The sequence below is a fragment of the Macrotis lagotis genome, chromosome 4 (assembly GCF_037893015.1).
Source record: "Macrotis lagotis isolate mMagLag1 chromosome 4, bilby.v1.9.chrom.fasta, whole genome shotgun sequence".
NCBI classification, from domain to species: domain Eukaryota; kingdom Metazoa; phylum Chordata; class Mammalia; order Peramelemorphia; family Peramelidae; genus Macrotis; species Macrotis lagotis.
The window spans coordinates 226175779-226194318 of NC_133661.1; the positions used below are offsets into that span (position 1 = coordinate 226175779).

General features: G+C 33.8%; 1 protein-coding gene across 4 annotated transcripts in view; it reads left to right on the plus strand.

Moving 5' to 3' along the window:
• Positions 1-18540, plus strand: part of RPS6KA5 (ribosomal protein S6 kinase A5) — a 238733-nt gene that overhangs the window by 154013 nt on the left and 66180 nt on the right. For 3 of the 4 annotated variants that reach the window (XM_074235503.1, XM_074235501.1, XM_074235504.1), the window contains exons 8-12: positions 7257-7407; positions 11258-11419; positions 12488-12613; positions 13164-13297; positions 14353-14446. In XM_074235503.1, coding sequence (XP_074091604.1) covers positions 7257-7407; positions 11258-11419; positions 12488-12613; positions 13164-13297; positions 14353-14446 — 667 coding nt within the window. Of the gene's footprint in view, positions 1-6554; positions 6638-7256; positions 7408-11257; positions 11420-12487; positions 12614-13163; positions 13298-14352; positions 14447-18540 lie in introns of all 4 variants that reach the window. The other variant, XM_074235505.1, reaches the window with a different exon arrangement.

Genomic DNA, 18540 nt, shown 5'->3' on the forward strand with positions numbered 1-18540 from the left:
TTTTCTCTTTTTGGTTTTTTGCAGGGCAGTGGGGATCAGATGGCTTGCATGTCACATGGCTGGGTGATTGTTGGATTTATGAGTCTGGATGTGGGCTCAGGTGCTCATGGCTACAGGGCTGTTGCTTCGTCCATTGCGCCACCTGGCCACCTACAATTATTAGTATTATTTTTTTTTTTAATTTTAATTTTTTTTCTCTCCCCTTTACTTTTTTCGCCCAAGCAAGTCTATCTATATTCATGGGGGGAGGGGTATTTTGTTTTCTTGTAAACAAGAATATTTTATTAATGTAAAAAAACATTTGTACAAAATGAGAATAAAAAAATAAATTTAAAAAAATGTGTATGTAAGAATTAAAGTAGGATCATGTGCCTTTTTTATTTTTTACTTTGATATTATTGTCAAGATGGTTTCTTACTAATAGTTGTTTGAAAAACAATTATAAATGATTTTCAGTTAATAAAACATTTACAAGAACTCGATACTTTTAGAAATTTTGTTAATGGCTTATTTTCTAATTTTCTTTTTCTTTTATGTTTTGTCTTCAGACATTGAGGAAAGCTTTATTGGTTTCAAACATTCATTTTATAAAGTACCATTACCAATCACAAACTGAATTTTTATTCTGAAAATCTGATTATTTTAAACTAGAACCTCTGAATTTTATTTAAAATAAATTAGCATTATGTTTGTAATATTTCGGGGGGGAGGTAATGATGGTTTAAAATAGTTGCACAGATGTCCTAAAAAGTAAAAAGATTTACTTAATTGCTTGATTGACATTGTCAGAGAAAGTGTTATTTAATCAGTTTATTCAGTCCCCCTTATCACTACTCCATATCCCTTTTTGTTGTAATCTACTGGTCTTCAATTTAACCTCCCTGTTTTCTTTCTTTTTCTTTTATTTTTAAAGTGAGACTGATACTTTTATTTGTTTTTGTTTTTGCAAGGCAGGGTTTGTGACTTGCTCCAAGGTCACCCAGCTAGGTAATTATTATTAAGTTTCTGAGGTTGAATTTGAACTCAGGTCCTCTTGACTCCAGGGTTGCTGCCCTCTCCATTTTGCCACCTAGCTGCCCCAACCTCCGTTTTCTATAGGAGTCCTCATACTTCAAACATTCCTAGAAAAAAATAAGTCTTTTTGTTGTGTCCATTTCCTTACTTCTCTTTCCCTTGCAATTTGATTTCCACTACCATCAGTCTACTACCATCAGTTTTTTCAGATTATCAACAATCTCATCAACTAAACCCTTTCACATTTTCTCAGTCAGAATCCTAAACATTTTTGCAGCTTTGCCATCAATCCTTCCCTCTTCCTAAATATTCTGTTGATCTCCTCTAACAGTGTATCCCTCTGTCACCTTTTCTTGTTTTCTATTTCATTCCTTACTGCTACAAATTCATATCTCCCTCATCATGAAAAGAACCCCCACTATTATCCTGTATATCTTCTGTTCTTTATGAAAGCTAAACTCCTCAAAAAGTCTTATCTATCAGAGATGCCTCCACTTTTTCTCCTTTCATTCTCTTCTTAGACCCTTAGGATCTAACTTTCAATTTTATCATCCCACTGTAACTGCTTTCTCTAATGTTGTTACTAATGATCTCTTTTGCCAAATCCATTGGTCTTTTCTCATCCTCTTTCTCCTTCACCTATGTGCAGCCCTGAATATTATTGATCTCTCTCTTCCTTTTTTTAAAGACTTTATTTATTTTGAGTTTTACAATTTTTCCCCTAATCTTACTTCCCTCCCCCCCACCCCCCACAGAAGGCAGTTTTGCCAGTCTTTACATTGTTTCCATGGTATACATTGATCCAAATTGAATGTGATGAGAGAGAAATCATATCCTCAAGGAAGAAACAAAGTATAAGAGATAGCAAGATCAGACAATATCAGTTTTTTTTTCCTAAATTAAAGTGAATAGTCCTTGGTCTTTATTCAAACTCCACAGTTCTTTCTCTGGATACAGATGGTATTCTTCATCGAAGACAGCCCCATATTGTCCCTGATTGTTGCACTGATGGAATGAGCAAGTCCTTCAAGGTTGCTCTTCACCCCCATGTTGCTATTAGGGTGTACAGTGTTTTTCTGGTTCTACTCATCTGGCTCAGCATCAGTTCATGCAAATCCCTCCAGGGTTCCCTGAAATCCCATCCCTCCTGGTTTCTAATAGAACAGTAATGTTCCATGACATACATATACCATAGTTTGGTAAGCCACTCCCCAATTGAAGGACATTACTTGATTTCCAATTCTTTGCCACCACAAACAGGGCTGCTATGAATATTTTTGTACAAGTGATGTTTTTATCCCTTTTCATCATCTCTTCAGGGTGCAGACCCAGTAGTGGTTTTGCTGGATCAAAGGGTATGCACATTTTTGTTGCCCTTTGGGAGTAGTTCCAGAGTGCTCTCCAGAAAGGTTGGATGAGTTCAGAGTACCACCAGCAATGCATTAGTGTCACAGATTTCCCACAGTCCTTCCAACAATTATCATTGTCCTTTCTGGTCATATTGGCCATTCTGAGAGGGCTGAGGTAGTACCTCAGGATCTCTTTTCCTAAATGCTCTCATTTCCCTTTCTTCTTTTTATTTTATTTTATTTTTTTATTCTCATTTAGTACAAATTTTTTTACATTAATAAAATATTCTTGTTTAAGAGTAAACGAAATACCCCCTTCCCCCCATGAATATAGACTTGCTTGAGCGATAAAGTAAAGGGGAGAAAAAAAAAATAAAATAAATAGTAATAATTGTAGGTATGGCCAGGTGGCACAATGGACGAAGCACCAGCCCTGGAGCCACAAGCACCCAAGCCCACATCCAGCCCCGTAGACCCAACAATCACCCAGCCATGTGACATGTAAGCCACCCGATCTCCACTGCCCTGCAAAAACCAAAAAAGAAGGGGAAAAAAGACATAAAATAAAATAGTAATAATAGTAGGGGTGGCTGGGTGGCAGACAGAGCATTGGCCCTTGAGCCAGGAGCACCCGGGTCCAAATCTGGCCCCAGACACCCAAAGACCACCCTGCTATGTGGCCCCAGGCAGGCCACCCAGCCCTATTTGCCCTGTACCCTCCCCCAAATAATAATAATAAAAAATGTGCTTCAGTCTTTGTCCCAACACCAACAACTCTGTCACGGGTGGATCACATTCTTTATGATAAATCCATCGCAAAAGTTACTTCCATATTTTTCCACCATTGCCATTGCTGATCGCAACTCCCTCCTTTCTTATTTCTCCACTACCATGTACTATATTCTCTCTCTCCTTTCACTCTGACTCTGCTGTAGGGTCACTGAGTGGCGCAGCAGACATATCCCTGGTCCTGGGGCCAAGAAGCCCTGAGCCCCCATACCACCCCTTAGGCCCAGAATCCACCTGGCCCCATGGTCCTGGACAGGCCTTCCAATCCCAGCCCCTTGCAAGAAGTGAAAAAGAAAATGTGTTATATCTGACCACTCTCCCCCCCATGGTCCATCCTCTCCTTTATTCACATCCCTACCCCTTCCCCCTTCCCCCTGTCCCCCCCCCCCTTACTCCAGATGTCTATGCCCCATTTAGTGTATATGCTGTTTCCTCTCCTAGCCATAGCCATCCACTGTGCCACCTAGCCGCCCCATCAAAATCATTCTTGACCTTTGCATACCCTGCCTTTGTAGATCTAATTATTTGCTGTCTGGTCTATTTTACCTCAACAACTTCCATTCACATAGTGTCACTCTGGTTCAGACCCTCACCTTTTAACTGAGCCATTATACCAGCCTGCTATTTGATCTGCTCACTTCCAGTCTCCCCTCTTTCTAATTTTTTCATCCTCATGTAGCTGTCAAATTTATCTTCCCAAAGCAAAAATCTGATCTTGTCGTGACCTTCTTAAAACTTTCAGGGACTCCCTATTGCTTCTAGAACAAAATGTCAACTATTCATCTTACAAAAACCACTTACAATATGTTTCCAGTATACCTTTAAAATAGTTTGTCATTTTACACCCCTTCATATTTTTGTATTCCAGACAAACTGAACCACAAACTGTTCCTTAACTTGGCTTTCCATCTTCCAGGTTTTTTTTTCCTCTTTGCATTTGCACTAGATTACATTACCTTCACAGTTGCCCTTTATCTTCATTCAGGACTCTGCTCAGTGGCCACCTCCTTTGTTAAATAAACTCCAGAATACAGTTTCTGGCATTAGTCCCTATCAGCTAGTTAAAAGACTACAGGTTAACAGTGAAACAAATACAGGTTCATGCTTGTTGAGTTCCTTGTCTTGGTTGTATTCATCTGCAGACCCCAAGCCAGAGTTGTGAGGTGGAGTTAAATTCATATCCCCAATCAAGCAAACATTATTCAGTTACATGTGTCAAATGCCAATCAATTGCAAGTACTTGTTAAATGCCAATTATGTTGCCAGGCACTGTACTGTACTAAGAATTAAAATAATTGTAAGTTAAATAATCCCCACTCTCTAATGGTGAAGAAATAAGGACAAATAAAAATATGTTCAGCATAAATAAAAAGTTAATAAATTCAAATATATATATTAAGAATTACAAGCTAGTTTGGCAGGGAACTCACTAGTACTTGAGAGAATAATGAATGGGCAGGTTGTCTCAGAAAAAGATTTCAGGTAAAATGTGATACCCATGCTGCATCTTAAAAGAAGATGTTGTATCATTTGTAAGTAATAAAGGAAATCCATTTTGACTCTGGATACAGAGTCCTAGAGAAGTAATAATGTCCATTGAGACTAGACAAATGAGTTGTGCTTTTAGAATTTTAACAGTTAAACAGAAGAATTTGTTTTTGATAAACAAAGACAGTTGCAAGCTTACTGGAGTTGGTTAAGGGAGATCACATAATCAGATTTAAGTTTAAAGAAAATTACTTTAGCAGCAGTGTGTAGAATAAAGTGGTGAAAGATTCAAGGCAGAGAAACCAATTAGAAGCATGTTGCAAAAATCTAGACAAGAGGTGAGTTTCCTCTTCTGCTTCTTCCCCGAATAGAGATCTCTAAGACATCCCTACAAAGACAGCATTAAGATTCCATCTTTCAGCTGCAGGCTTGCTCATGTTTCTGTTCCTTGCAAGGTATATTGTCAAGTTTAGTCTGTTTTTGTATCCATTCACTCTCCTTGTCTAATACACAAGCCCTGAAAACTTAAATTCTGACTCCATTTTGAAGGCTGTACTTTGGCCTTCCAGGTTGGGCCTTCTCTACAGTGTCTATAGGCCTCTGTTTTCTCCCTATAGGGTTTCTCTCCGCAATGAATCCAGCTGGAAAAATGAATTACTGTTGAATCTTCTTGAATTTCTTAATCATTGCTTGATCTGATGCTCTTCCTTAATCTTTGCTAGAGTAGTTATGGGAAAGAATGAAGTTCCATTAATCTTTTTGTATTCTACCATCTTCTCTGTGTACTATTAAGATTTTTTTCTTCCTGTTAAAGAAAATTGAATAAAAGAGGAATTACCTTACTTGTAGAAGAGCTATAGTTAATACCTCAAATGAATGTCACCAATGAAATATCTAGCCAAAATATATTAAGGCCATTGCTGATTCTTTAATAATTATTACTGCTTGTTTGAAGCAAGTCGGGGGGGGGGGGGGTTAATTTCCACAGGGTACCTATTTAGGAATAACTAATTATAATAGTAAATAAAATAATTATATGACATGATTTAATTCTCTAACAGACATTTAGAAATTTTCTCCAATTTAGGGGAATTTTGTCCTTAATAGAAAAGAATAAACAACCTGTTTTACTAAGTGTGCAAAATTTATGCCATATTTATTATACTTTGAAATTTTAAATAGTTTCTTCCATTCCCTTTTTAAATGTAATTTCATGATTTTTGTTGTTTTAACCTGCAACTGTGATTTCAACAATTTGGAACAGTTTATAAATTCCCTCTATTGATATATCTGTAATTTATAGTCTTAAAGAGCTGTTTGGTATTGAAAGACTTAGTGACTTCCTTAGAGTTATATAGCTAGTATTAGATATGGGACTCAAAATCAAATCTATCAGAATCTGAGATTAACCTTCTTTGCATTATATCACATTCTTGATTTTATCTTTAAAGTTACATATAATAATGCATTTTATTACATTGATTAGTCCATGAATCATTTAGAGAAAATATTCTATGGTCCCTAATACTACAGAAGGAGCAAAGTCCATATATGTGCATGTATGTATATGCCTTTATGTATATCTAGTTACATACATGTATATACATACAGAGTGAGTCACACACATACAGAGAGCCTGTGCTCTATCTTAAAAGATAGGATGTCTTATATGAAGAATAAAAGAAGTCCAGTTTGACTGAATCCAGAGTTCTTAAAGGGGAATAATGTCTAATGTGTTGGACAATTAAGTTGAGATAAGATTTCATGGAATTGTAAAAGTTAAGCAGAGGATATATATATATATTTAATATTATTTGCATATGTATATATGATATATAGACTTTGCCCCTTTTATAGCATTAAGAACTATAAAATATTTTCTCTATATGAAAGGTTTTAATGATTCTTTTCTAGTATCAGAAGAGTTGTACGTGAAAGTGATTCTGACTGCCTTTTCTCCTACATTCCTGCTAACGCTGAAATATGATGGCATACAGGTTAAAAAATTTATTGGAAGATGGATATGGTTTGGTTTTTTTCTTCATATATAAAAATTACACACTATTATTAGTTCTGATGTATGCTCTGGTATTTTTAAATTTGAAGGAATCTTAAACTTGGACAAGTCAATTCTGTACCTTATGTTACTATAAATTTTAATCCAGTTAATATTGTTAAGAAGTGAGTGAATGGTTGAGGAAATAGAGACAACAGACAAGTGTAGACATTTCTAAGACTTTAAAATGCAAAAGAGATGTAACACAGTAGCTTGAAGGGATGATAGGAATAAGGGAAAATATAGGGGGTCTGTGTTTAATAAATGGGGAAGTTTGGGAATCATTATAGATAACGGGTATGGAATCAGTAGAAAAGAAATGATAAAAATGTATTTGATTTTTCAATCAAAGCTAAATAAAAGCCTTTAATTTTCATTTTTGATTTCCTTCCATTTAAAGAACCCTAGTACCTCATGTTTACAAATGTTTTTAAGTAAAAATTTTCAAGATCTAATTCAGTTCTAAAGATTCTTACATTAATGTTCATTTTCTTAAAGAAATATTTAATTTAGCCATCTACTGTGAATGCTATATATTAATAGCAACTATTTATCTACAGGAGAATATTAAAAAGTGAACCTCCATATCCCCAAGAAATGAGTGCTTTAGCTAAAGATATAATTCAACATCTCTTGATGAAAGATCCTAAGAAAAGATTGGGTTGTGGTCCACGAGATGCAGATGAAATCAAAGAGCATCCCTTCTTTCAGGTGAAATGAATTCAGTTATTTATTGTCTACTGTGTGTATAATACCATATAAAAATCATTGTCCATAATCCTTCCCCGGGTCAATTTTATTGTTATTTTCTTTTAAGGTTGCTATTATCCTCATATTATATGTTCTAAATAGAAAAGGGTTTTATATTTTTATGTCACTTTTAGTTTATGAGATATTGCTATCTCTTTATCAGCTTTTATGCAATTACATTTTTTCTTTTAAAAAGAGACCTCAAATATAGTAGAGTGTTGTTTTTTTCTGTAAAAGATCTCTTAGCTAATTTTAGAATCCACATATTTCTTGATGGTTTATCTGTAGTACTGTTTAAAGATTGTTTTTTCTTTTGATAGTGGTTTTTACCTATGATTTTTTTGAAGATTAATAACTGTAGCAACCAATTTAGTTGTTTATTTTGATCAATATTGTCCAGGAAAATTCCAGAATGTGGTGGGGGTGGGGTTGAGGGGTGCTTGAGGAATCATTTGGCTTTTTTTTTTTAACTCTTTGGATAATGAAACTGATAGAAGAAATCCATTGAACTTATTATATGCCTTTAAAGATGCAGCATTACCAACCTCTAAGCTTCTGGTTTCAAAACAGTAACATCATATTATTGAAGAGATAGCTTAGTTGGTGCAATGGATAGAATGCTAGGCCTGAAGTTAGGACAACTCATCTTCATGTGTTCAAATTTAGCCTTAGATCCTTACTAATTACCATATACAGGTCATTTAACCCTATTTGCTGAAGAAGGAAATGGCAAACTATTCTAGTATTTGCCAAGAAAATGCTAAATGGAATCATGAAGTATTAGACAAGACCAAAAATGCCTGAACAACAACATTGAAGTATGACCTGATAATATTTATAATCCAAAGTCATTATCTGCTTTTTTGATTCATTCCCCAAGTAAAAATCTTTGGATGACATTTGCCTGGAAGATATGAAAAAAAATCTTTGAAGCCAAGAAAATTTTGAATTTTTTAAAAGCCACAATTATCATTATTTTTCAGTTTTCAAAATAAATACCTTGACTAAAAGTGAGATTCTCTCAATATTCAAAGGAAAAGCACAGGCTCTAAATTAATTTCAGTATAATCACAAACTTGAAGAAATTTTGTACAAGGAAATTAAGTACAAGCTTGATATTACTATTAGGGATACAAAAAATAAAAATGGGATTTTTAGGATTGACTTTGGATAGTGGATATTAAAATTTTCAAAAGTTATTTTAAGGATTGCTTAGTTTTGAGCTAGGTGGCACAGTGGATAAGAGCACTGGCCTTGGAGTCAGGAGTACCTGAGTTCAAATCCAGCCTCAGACACAATAATTACCTAGCCGTGTGGCCTTGGGCAAGCCACTTAACCCCATTGCCCTGAAAAAAAATCTGCTTAGTTTTAAGACAAATGCATATTCTATGTTAATGAATTTCTGAGCACTTTAAAAATAAAGTGAATTTCTCAGGATATAACAGCAGTCTCTGTAATGTGAATGTACTTAGAATGATTAGTATTTAAACTAACAATATTGTCTCTCTTTTCAAAGATAAAATTTAGCAATTTGATTTAAAATATTACTTAAGTTAGTAAAATTAATAGAATTTCAGAACTGATCAACCTTCTAGTCCAACTCATATCTGAAAAAGGATTACTTCCCTTTTCTATATTCTTACAAATAGATAGTCAGATTTTGAAGATTTCCAGTGAAGCTCAGTCATTAAACCCTGAACTATACTGTCATAGAGCTAGAAAAGATCTCTGGGACCATCAAGTTCAAACCCCTTACTTTACAAATGAGAAAACTTAAGAATGATATAAATGATTTAAGTGACTTGCCCCACAAGGCCCAGCTTAATAGCAGAGTAACTGAGATAGTATTTGAACTCAAGTTTTCTTGACTCCAGACACAGCTAGATGATTCAATAGATAGAATACTGACGCTGGAGTAAGGAAGACGAATTCAGATTCAGTCACAGATATATAACTAGTTTTATTATCTGGAAAGTCACTTAGTCTCTGTTTTCCTGAGTCCATAGAGAAGAAAATGGCAAACCATTCCAGTATCCTTGCTAAGAAAACCCCATGGACATGGTTCATAGAGTCATGAAGAATCAGATACAACTGAACAATAACTTGTTGACTCCACACCCATTCAGTCTTTCCACAGCACTGCCTAGACTGCCTAAGGAACTCATTTTATTTCTATATAAATAATTGTTGAGAAGTTTTTCCTTCCAAGGTTTTTTCTTTCAATTTCAGCACTCATAACTCTTCCCTCTGGCCCTGAGCAGAACACTCTTTTAGGTGCAAGCTTTTAAAGCACTTAAAGATATTGAGCATGTCCTTTGTCTATCTTTTCTTCCCCATAAACATCCCCATAGCCTTCAACTGATCATGAACTCAAAACCTTTCAATATCCAGGTTGCACTTCTGGATGCTCTCCAACTATTAAAGGTTCCAGGGGATGATTCATTTTGAATGGAAACCATTACTGTATTGGTGAAAACTGCACTGAACTGGGAGGCTAAATTTACTACAGCTTGTTGAACTGGATACTTTCCTTTCTATATTTTTAATATCATAATTTATAGAACTGAAAGAGTTGGACTAGAATGATCTTTAAGGTCTCCAAATTTGAAAATTTATTCCCACTTTTTCCACAAGAGGGCAGAAGGAAAACACTTTAATTAAATTTAATAAAAGTGCCTATTGGATTACATAGGTTCATCAGATTTTCTTTTTATTACTCTCCATGCTATTAATTTTTGTCATATGGTCACTATTAGTCACTAGTCACTGTCTCATACCCAGACTCATTTAAAAAGAGGTTCTGAATGAACATTCAAGGGAATGTTTTGAAACTATGGGTTTGTTTTTTATTGAGCCTGGGGGTTTATTTTTTAAGATTTTAGAAAACTGATTTATTAAAGTACCAGGAAAGAATGACATTGGGTTATAATTTTAATCTAGTGCTATCAAATACATTTTATAATCAGCATAAATATTGCTATGAAAAAATAGAATAAAGAAATTGAGAAAAAAATTGAATTATCATATTTTTAGTTTTTAGAAACTCCTTAAACTCTATAGGATCACACAATCTTCCCTCCTCCAATGTCAAGTGATTAGAGAACTATTAGAAAAGGAATGGAATCAGAAAACATACATTCAATGCTGAAAAGGAAAGTGGGGCATGGAGGAATGTGGGTTGAGACTTGATAGGAGGTGAGAGCTTTGTGCCTGTTGGGAATAAAGAATGAAGTTAGGGACAAGAAGAGGACTTTCCACAACTCTAATTTTATCAGAAAAATGCAGTTGAATACCAATTGATCTATCTTGTGGTGAATTTTAAATTTTTATATTTTTTTACTTTAGCCTACTACCTTTCAAGAAAGTTCTGATTGAAAGAATTTTTTTCCTTTTGTTAGCTGTAAACTAGAATATCGCAGTGCCCCCTTGAGGATACCATAATATTACAAAATGCTACTTTTCAAAAGTGACATTTCTTAATGATTCCTGTGATAGCTGTGATTAGTATTTAAAAAAAAAAATCACTGAATTGGGACAACTAGGTGGTACAGTGGGTAGTGCACCGGCCCTGGAGTGAGGAGTAGCTGAGTTCAAATTCGGCCTCAGACACTTAATAATTACCTAGCTGTGTGGCCTTGGGCAAGCCACTTAACCCCATTGCCTTGCAAAAAAAAACTAAAAAAAATCACTGAATTAAACTCTTAATTACCTTTAGTTCAATAATTGAAATGTAGTGATTCTCTTCAAAATTACTTTTCTCTTATTGTCCTATTTTGTTAATTACTACTTTTAATTTTATTTTTTGCTTTAGAAAATAAATTGGAATGATTTAGCTGCCAAAAAAGTGCCAGCACCATTTAAACCAGTAATCCGAGATGAGTTAGATGTCAGTAATTTTGCAGAGGAGTTTACAGAAATGGATCCCACATATTCTCCTGCAGCTCTGCCTCAGAGTTCAGAGAGGCTATTTCAGGTAATCTCAAAACATATCTCTCTAAATACATTTATATATTTGAAATTCACATATTTTAGAAAATAGATTATTAGTTTTTCCTATCTTTATATGATTTCAACAGTTTAAGAAAATGGGCTTTAAATTTTTCATAATTTAGTGGAAGGGGTGTTTTGTAAGGCTACAATTATATATTAAATCTTCTTGATGTCATAGTTTATTAAACAAACTTATTTTGAGAGTTTATTTTGCTATGTAAGAGACAGCCTGATGTAGTAAATAGAGAGCCACCTTTTGAGTTAAGAAGTCCTACATCTGACACTTTATTTTATAGAAAATATGCTGAATTAATGGAATGTTGATCATTATAATTATTGGTTTCATTTCTTTTGTTGTTCAATAATTAATCTTAACTACTTCCCTCTTGGTAAGCATTTTAAAAAGATTTTGCAATTTAAAAAGGATTTCTGTTAGATTTTAAGATTTGATATTCTAACAGACTTGATTTCTTTAAATTATGGATTGTAAATACAAGTACAAGTGAATGTATTCTTTTATAATATTATCTGGTATTAAGTATCATTGCTCTTTGATAAATCATTGAATTGGCATACTATGTTTGCATGAAATTTTTATTTAAAATTTAACCTGGACTAAGATAATTCAGTAACAGGATCAAGTGGTGGAACCTACTTTTCCATTTTAAAATAGCACTTGTTTTATTATCAGCTCAGCTTGTTTTTTAATATTATTAATTGTTTCTTTTGAATCTTGGCACTTTGAAATGTGTGCTTTGGTCACCATTGGAAAATGAACTGAAATTAGGAATTTTTTTTAAGATGAGAAAGACAACACATTTTAAACTAATGTAACTATATCAGAAGGTGGCATATTTCTCTTCTAAAAGGCATCTTTATTTACCTTTTGATTTGTAACAAATCAAATTGTAAAAATTATCTTAAACTTTAAATAAAATAATAGCTACACATCTTTTAGTTGTTTTTCTTTTTCTTGAAAAATTCTATACTAAATACTTTTGGTCTATACGATCTAAACTTTCATTTTTTTTTAACTTCTCTCCCTCACCAGGGATATTCTTTTGTTGCTCCCTCTATCTTATTTAAACGCAATGCTGCTGTCATAGATCCTCTTCAGTTTCACATGGGAATTGAACGTCCAGGAGCAACAAATGTTGCCAGGAGTGCAATGATGAAGGTAGAAAGATTTTTCTTATAAGCTAAATAATGTATTTGTAGTGTGAATGAATTCTGATACAAACCTTTTGAAAAGTAATATTTGTTTCTTAAGAGGTCTATAGGGGCAGCTAGGTGGTGCAGTGAATAAAGCACCGGCCCTGGAGTCAGGAGGACTCAGTCCAGACTCATTCACTTAATAATTGCCTAATTTTTTGACCTTGGGCAAGTCACTTAACCCCATTGCCTTGCAACAAAGCAAACAAAAAAAAGAGGTCTATGTTATGTTAAATGCCAAATGTGAGAGGGGGGAAATGCCATGAAGATGTTAATTTGTATCTTTTTTTCTAGAGAACTGTTAAATTCTGGTATAAGCGGTTAAACACAGTTAACTGGATTACATAATTTAAATGAATCTCAACAAGGATGAAAGAAATAAAAATAAATAAATCTATTTTAGAACTTCATTTTTAGTGAATATGAAATATTAACCAATGTTCTAAGATTGTCTTGCTTTTAAGATTTATATATTAATGTTATTTCTTTGTTATACATTGATGATTTATTCCTAGGACTCTCCATTTTATCAGCACTATGACCTAGATCTTAAAGACAAGCCACTGGGAGAAGGAAGTTTTTCAATTTGTCGAAAATGCTTACACAGGAAAAGCAACCAAGAATATGCAGTCAAAATAATAAGCAAAAGGTATGAAATTTTATAGTATTTTGTACTTTTGTATTCATCCCATCTAATTTTATAAATAAAAGTTGTTTGAAAAAAAATCATGTATCTAAACATTTTTAGGATTGTATCCAGAAGGTTAGTCCTTCAGTTCATAATAATATACATGTTGTTACTTTGCCTTACATTGTGATGTACACTATTTCATTTCTCACACCATCTTGTATACACGTATTATTATTCTAATTTTACAAATGAGGGAAACTGAGACTCAGAAGTTAAGCAACTTAATTAAGATCATATGACTCATAAATGGATGAGTCATAATTTTAACATTTTTTTTTCCTTATCTAGTGCTCTTTCCACAATGACATGCTGTCTCAGAATAATTGGTTACATTAGATTTGGTGCTATTTAACAGATATTTTTTCACTTATCCTTATAATGCATTTTTAATAGAAAGGTTCTTTGCTTCTGACAGGGACATTTAACTGAAATTGTTTTATTAAATGTTACTAATAATCAAAATTTGCCTGGATTTTTTTTTAGATACTAACTATTGAATATAGTTACTTTTCCCTAGAAGTTAGTCTAGTATTGTCAGAGTGTATTGATTTGCTTTGCCTAACTGTACTTCCTTTTTTACAGGGGAATATAGCAGAAAGTTATTGATATATGACAATATCTTTTAAATCATCAATAAAGCATTTCCAAAATAAAAATATATAAAGTTATCAAGGGTTATTATTAGAACTAGCAAAGAATGTGTTCGTTTGGGTTATTGATTATTTTAAGTTCTGTGACTGTCCTGTATATTCCAACTACCAGATTATGAGACATAGGAAATATTGTCATTTGTTTTGCTTTTTGGGGACTCAGTGATTTTTCCTCCAAAATAAATGGATTAATCGTCCAAATGAACTGTACAAGTAATTTTTCACAGAAATTTTGTTTTTCTGTCCTGACACTGATTTTAAGTTCTTATGCACATTAAATAAAAGCAAAATTAGATTTAGGGTAGTATTTAATTGGAAAAATGCTTGAATAGATTGGTACAATATGGCTGCTTCATTTTACAGAATGGAAGCCAACACTCAGAAAGAAATAACAGCTTTGAAACTCTGTGAAGGACACCCCAATATAGTGAAGTTGTATGAAGTTTATCATGATCAGGTATTTCACTCCTAAACATAAACATTATCATTTCTTTGCCTACCATTAACTAATTGACAGGATGGTTTGATATAAACATATACCATTTATCATAATCAAAATATATACTAATATTAGACTACACATGGATCTTTTCTCTTATGTACTGTTAGAGACTACAAAATCAATGACTGTAGGGGATACCTGTCCTTTATTTTTTCAGTATCCCTCCTTTTAACTCTCAAAATGTTGAGAAGTATATTTCCTTGATCATTTAATCAACTTGCCTAAAACATTCATTTTGTATTTGGTCTATATTCCTTCTTTTTGGGTGGAGGGGTGAAGGGAGAGGTGGTTGACTCCTTAACAAAAAACTGGTTACTTCAAATACTAATAGTAATTATACACTCAAGTAATAAACCCTGGCAGTGATTTATTTTTAATTTAAAAGAAAAGAGTACCACTGGCAAAAATGAAAACATAAAACTCATTTGGCAATCTCTTTGTCACTTTGATGCTATTTTGAGTAAAACTATAGGTCATGACAGGAAAGAAATTCTACATGCCATTGGAGCAATACCTCCTCCTTTCCTCAACATCTTTATATCAGATTCATATATCTGTCCAAAATAGGTATATGGTTATATATGCAAATACACATAAAATGGAAGGAGACCTTTAGTAAATGTTTCATTTTTGTTTTGTTTTGTTTTTTTGCTTAGTATAGTGCCAAACTCATACAGTAGTGGAACCCTTGATATGTTTGTTGAAATGAATCAGTTTGTACTCAGTTAAAGGAAGGAAGGGCTGATTGTGGTACAAGTGTTAAATGTTGATGGGATCTAGACAATTCTATCACTGCTACTAGCTACACTTTTTTGATTATTCAACAGCCATAGCTATAATCTAATTCTTAGGAGACCTCCCATCCCCAGCAATGGATAGAAATACTCAGTGATCCCTTCTTTCTAGGACTCTTGAAGCCTCAAATCCCAGCCTCATTAGGCAAAAAAAAAAGGAGACACCAAAAATGTAAATTTATTTTTATTTACTCTGTTCCAGATAGTAAAGCAAAATTAAACCAGAGTCCAAGTGCTGATCTCTGGTTTTTTTCCTTTTCTCTTGGCATTCTTGCTTATGATCCTTTCACTAGGGACCATGGCATTATTGACCCAGGACAACTCATATGATACCCCGATTTCATTGAAATCCTCCATAGTATCTGATCAGGATAGTGGACATCAAGAAGCAGATTGGAGTAATTGTTCACACCAGTGGTGACAGGGAGAAGAGAAACTAAAATATAGTTAACCTGATGAAGAAAGTAGTGCTTTGGAGATCCTAGATCAAGTGTGTCTGCAAACACCTGTGCATTTGGTTGCAGTATGCCTAAACCCTTTCTTTTCATCAAGGGTCAGAAAATTAGCTTAATTGAAGATACACTTCAGCCTGGTCAAGAATTCATGGTTCTGAAACCATGTACCTAGGATCAGGGTCCCTGCTATGAAAACCAGGCTAAAGTTGCAGCAGCCAAAGGAAAAGATGTGACCAGTGGCAGTGGCAACATTTTTCAGACTTTACTCTTGTACCTATTACTGGTTTCTCTTTTTGTTCCTTCCTTCCTCCCTCCCTCCTTCCTACTTATTCCCACTTTCTGGTGGTGTTAATGTGCTGAATTAAGAGGGACACTGTATCCTCCTGTCCCCATATCACCACCCAAGATATCAATAGGCAACTGAAACCTATGTCCAAACTAAAAGTCAGAGATAAGATTGGCCAACTAGAGTAATGAAACTACTATGCATTAAAAAATTTCAAATTAATTTTCAAGTAGATGACATCAGAGGGGATTGGCCCCTTACAGGTTGTCAGCAGATCTCAGGTACCAGATTCCTAATGCCTAGTTTATATTTAGTGTAGAGTTATTGTTTAAATTTGTATTAGTTTTGTGCTCTTCCTTATTCTTTATACAGAGGGGCCATCAGAACAAATTGCTTCTCATGTGATACAATCCCATATTTTCTTTTATAGATGTGGAATTCTTCTTATGTGAAGGACTTGTTTTCTTAGTTTCTTAAATTCAGAGATTATTATTATTTTTGTATTTATGACCCCAGTACCTACAGCAATACAAAAGCACTTAACGAACCTTCTTGGTTTATTGATTTCTCATAGTAGTACTGGATTTTCCTGAACCTTGCTCATACCATTCATTCTAATAACTAATAACAATATCTGTATAAGAGTATAACATCAGACTGAATTTGGAAGAATATTCTCTTTATGAAGCTTGTTGGCTTACATGTATATTAAATGTTTAACCTTGACCTTCTTTATCCTACAAAAAAATGATTACAGATTAGCTTGGACTTTGATAGCCTAAGAGTCAGTCTCTTAGAGGGATGACAGTGCACTTTTATAACTTGCTCCCTATGTACTAGAAAGATGCACTTAACAGACTTTTCATTGTATTTTTTCTTTTTTTTTTAAAGGAATCATGCCATATTCAGATAATATTAGATGACAAATTTCCACTCAAGTTCTATTCTTATATGGAAATGTCCTTATGAAGTCTAGTAGAAAGTATTAGGAGAGTGGAAAGTCTGGAAAGGCATTCTAGTGGTTTGAAGGATGGCCTTAAAGGTCTTATCTTCATCATTTTACAACTAGCTTCTTTAAATGTTAAGCTTATCATCAGGTTGGCTTAAAATTGATAAATTTTTTTGCCACATCAGTTGTTGAAAACTAATTCCAAGTTGTGATAGCAAAGGACATACCTTCCCAGACAAAATCATAGATCCTTGAAAAATTGAAGAAGACAACAATGCAGTTATACTTAGGGTTTATAAACTATTTAATCTTGCCTTTTTCTAAATTTGAGAGTTCTTTAAGATTTTTTAAACTGTAGTTTTTCAGTAGCTCCTATGTTAATTTTCTATATTAAAACACATGCAAAACTTATATAAATTATGAAAGAAACATAATTAATCATGGCAAAAATATTAGTATCTGAACTTTCATGAATTTGGGAACAAAGTGTAGCAGAATATAACAAGACATAGAAATTTCCATAATACCACACTGGCAGTTTGACACATAGGTATTTGTCATAGGAATTCATAGGAGCTCTAAAACTCTTTATTTGGCTAACACTGAGACCAGGCAATAGAATAACATTTTTATTGAAGTTAAATCTGCCATTAAATGGTTTTTATTATGCTCTCAGTCAGGGAAGCAGTTGTTGTAAGCGCTTTATTTTTAAGAGCGTGCATACCACACCATAGCGATACTATTTCTTCTTCTTAGTCAAAAGAAACTAGATTGAGAGTAGTTCTTTTCATAGAGAGTAGGAATAACTAATCTTTTTAATGTCATTGACTCTTTTGGTAGTCTGATGAAACTTGTAGACTCCCTTCTAGGTATAATACTTTATTTCCTACATTAATAATTAAAGAAAATCAAAATTTCATAAAATTGTAGAAATGAAAATATGATTTTTTCCCCCCATTGAAGTTCAAAGGCCCTGGGGCAGCTAGGTGGTACAGTGGATAGTGCACCAGCTCTGGAGTCAGGAAAACCTGAGTTCAAATATGTCCTCAGACACTTGATAATTACCTAGCTGTATGACCTTTGGGCAAGTCATTTAACCCCATTGCCTTGCAAAAACCAAAATAAGAAAAGAGTTCATAGGTCCCTAGAAATCTCTCCAGAGATCCCAAGTTAAGAACCCAGGCCTTCTAGGATTATGGGTTTAAATTTGGAAAAGACCTCAAAGATGATCTAGTTAATAAATTCCTTTGTTTTACTGGTGAGGAAATGGGCTAAGTAAGTGGGTCAGATCAGGGTAAGTAGCAAAGGCTTTAAATCCATGTCTCAGGCTTGAATTTCAACATTTGTTCTATTGCATAACACAGTTATTATTGCATGGAATTCCCAGGAAATCATTAAGGATGAAGATATATATGCAAATCATCACTCAAATGAAATTCTAAAGAACTTTTATTTTCCTCATTTTTCCTTTTATTTTGTTCCTTTGAATATGTGTGTGTGTGTGTGTGTGTGTGTGTGTGTGTGTGTGTATACACAAAGAGAGTATATTTTTAAATATATACAAA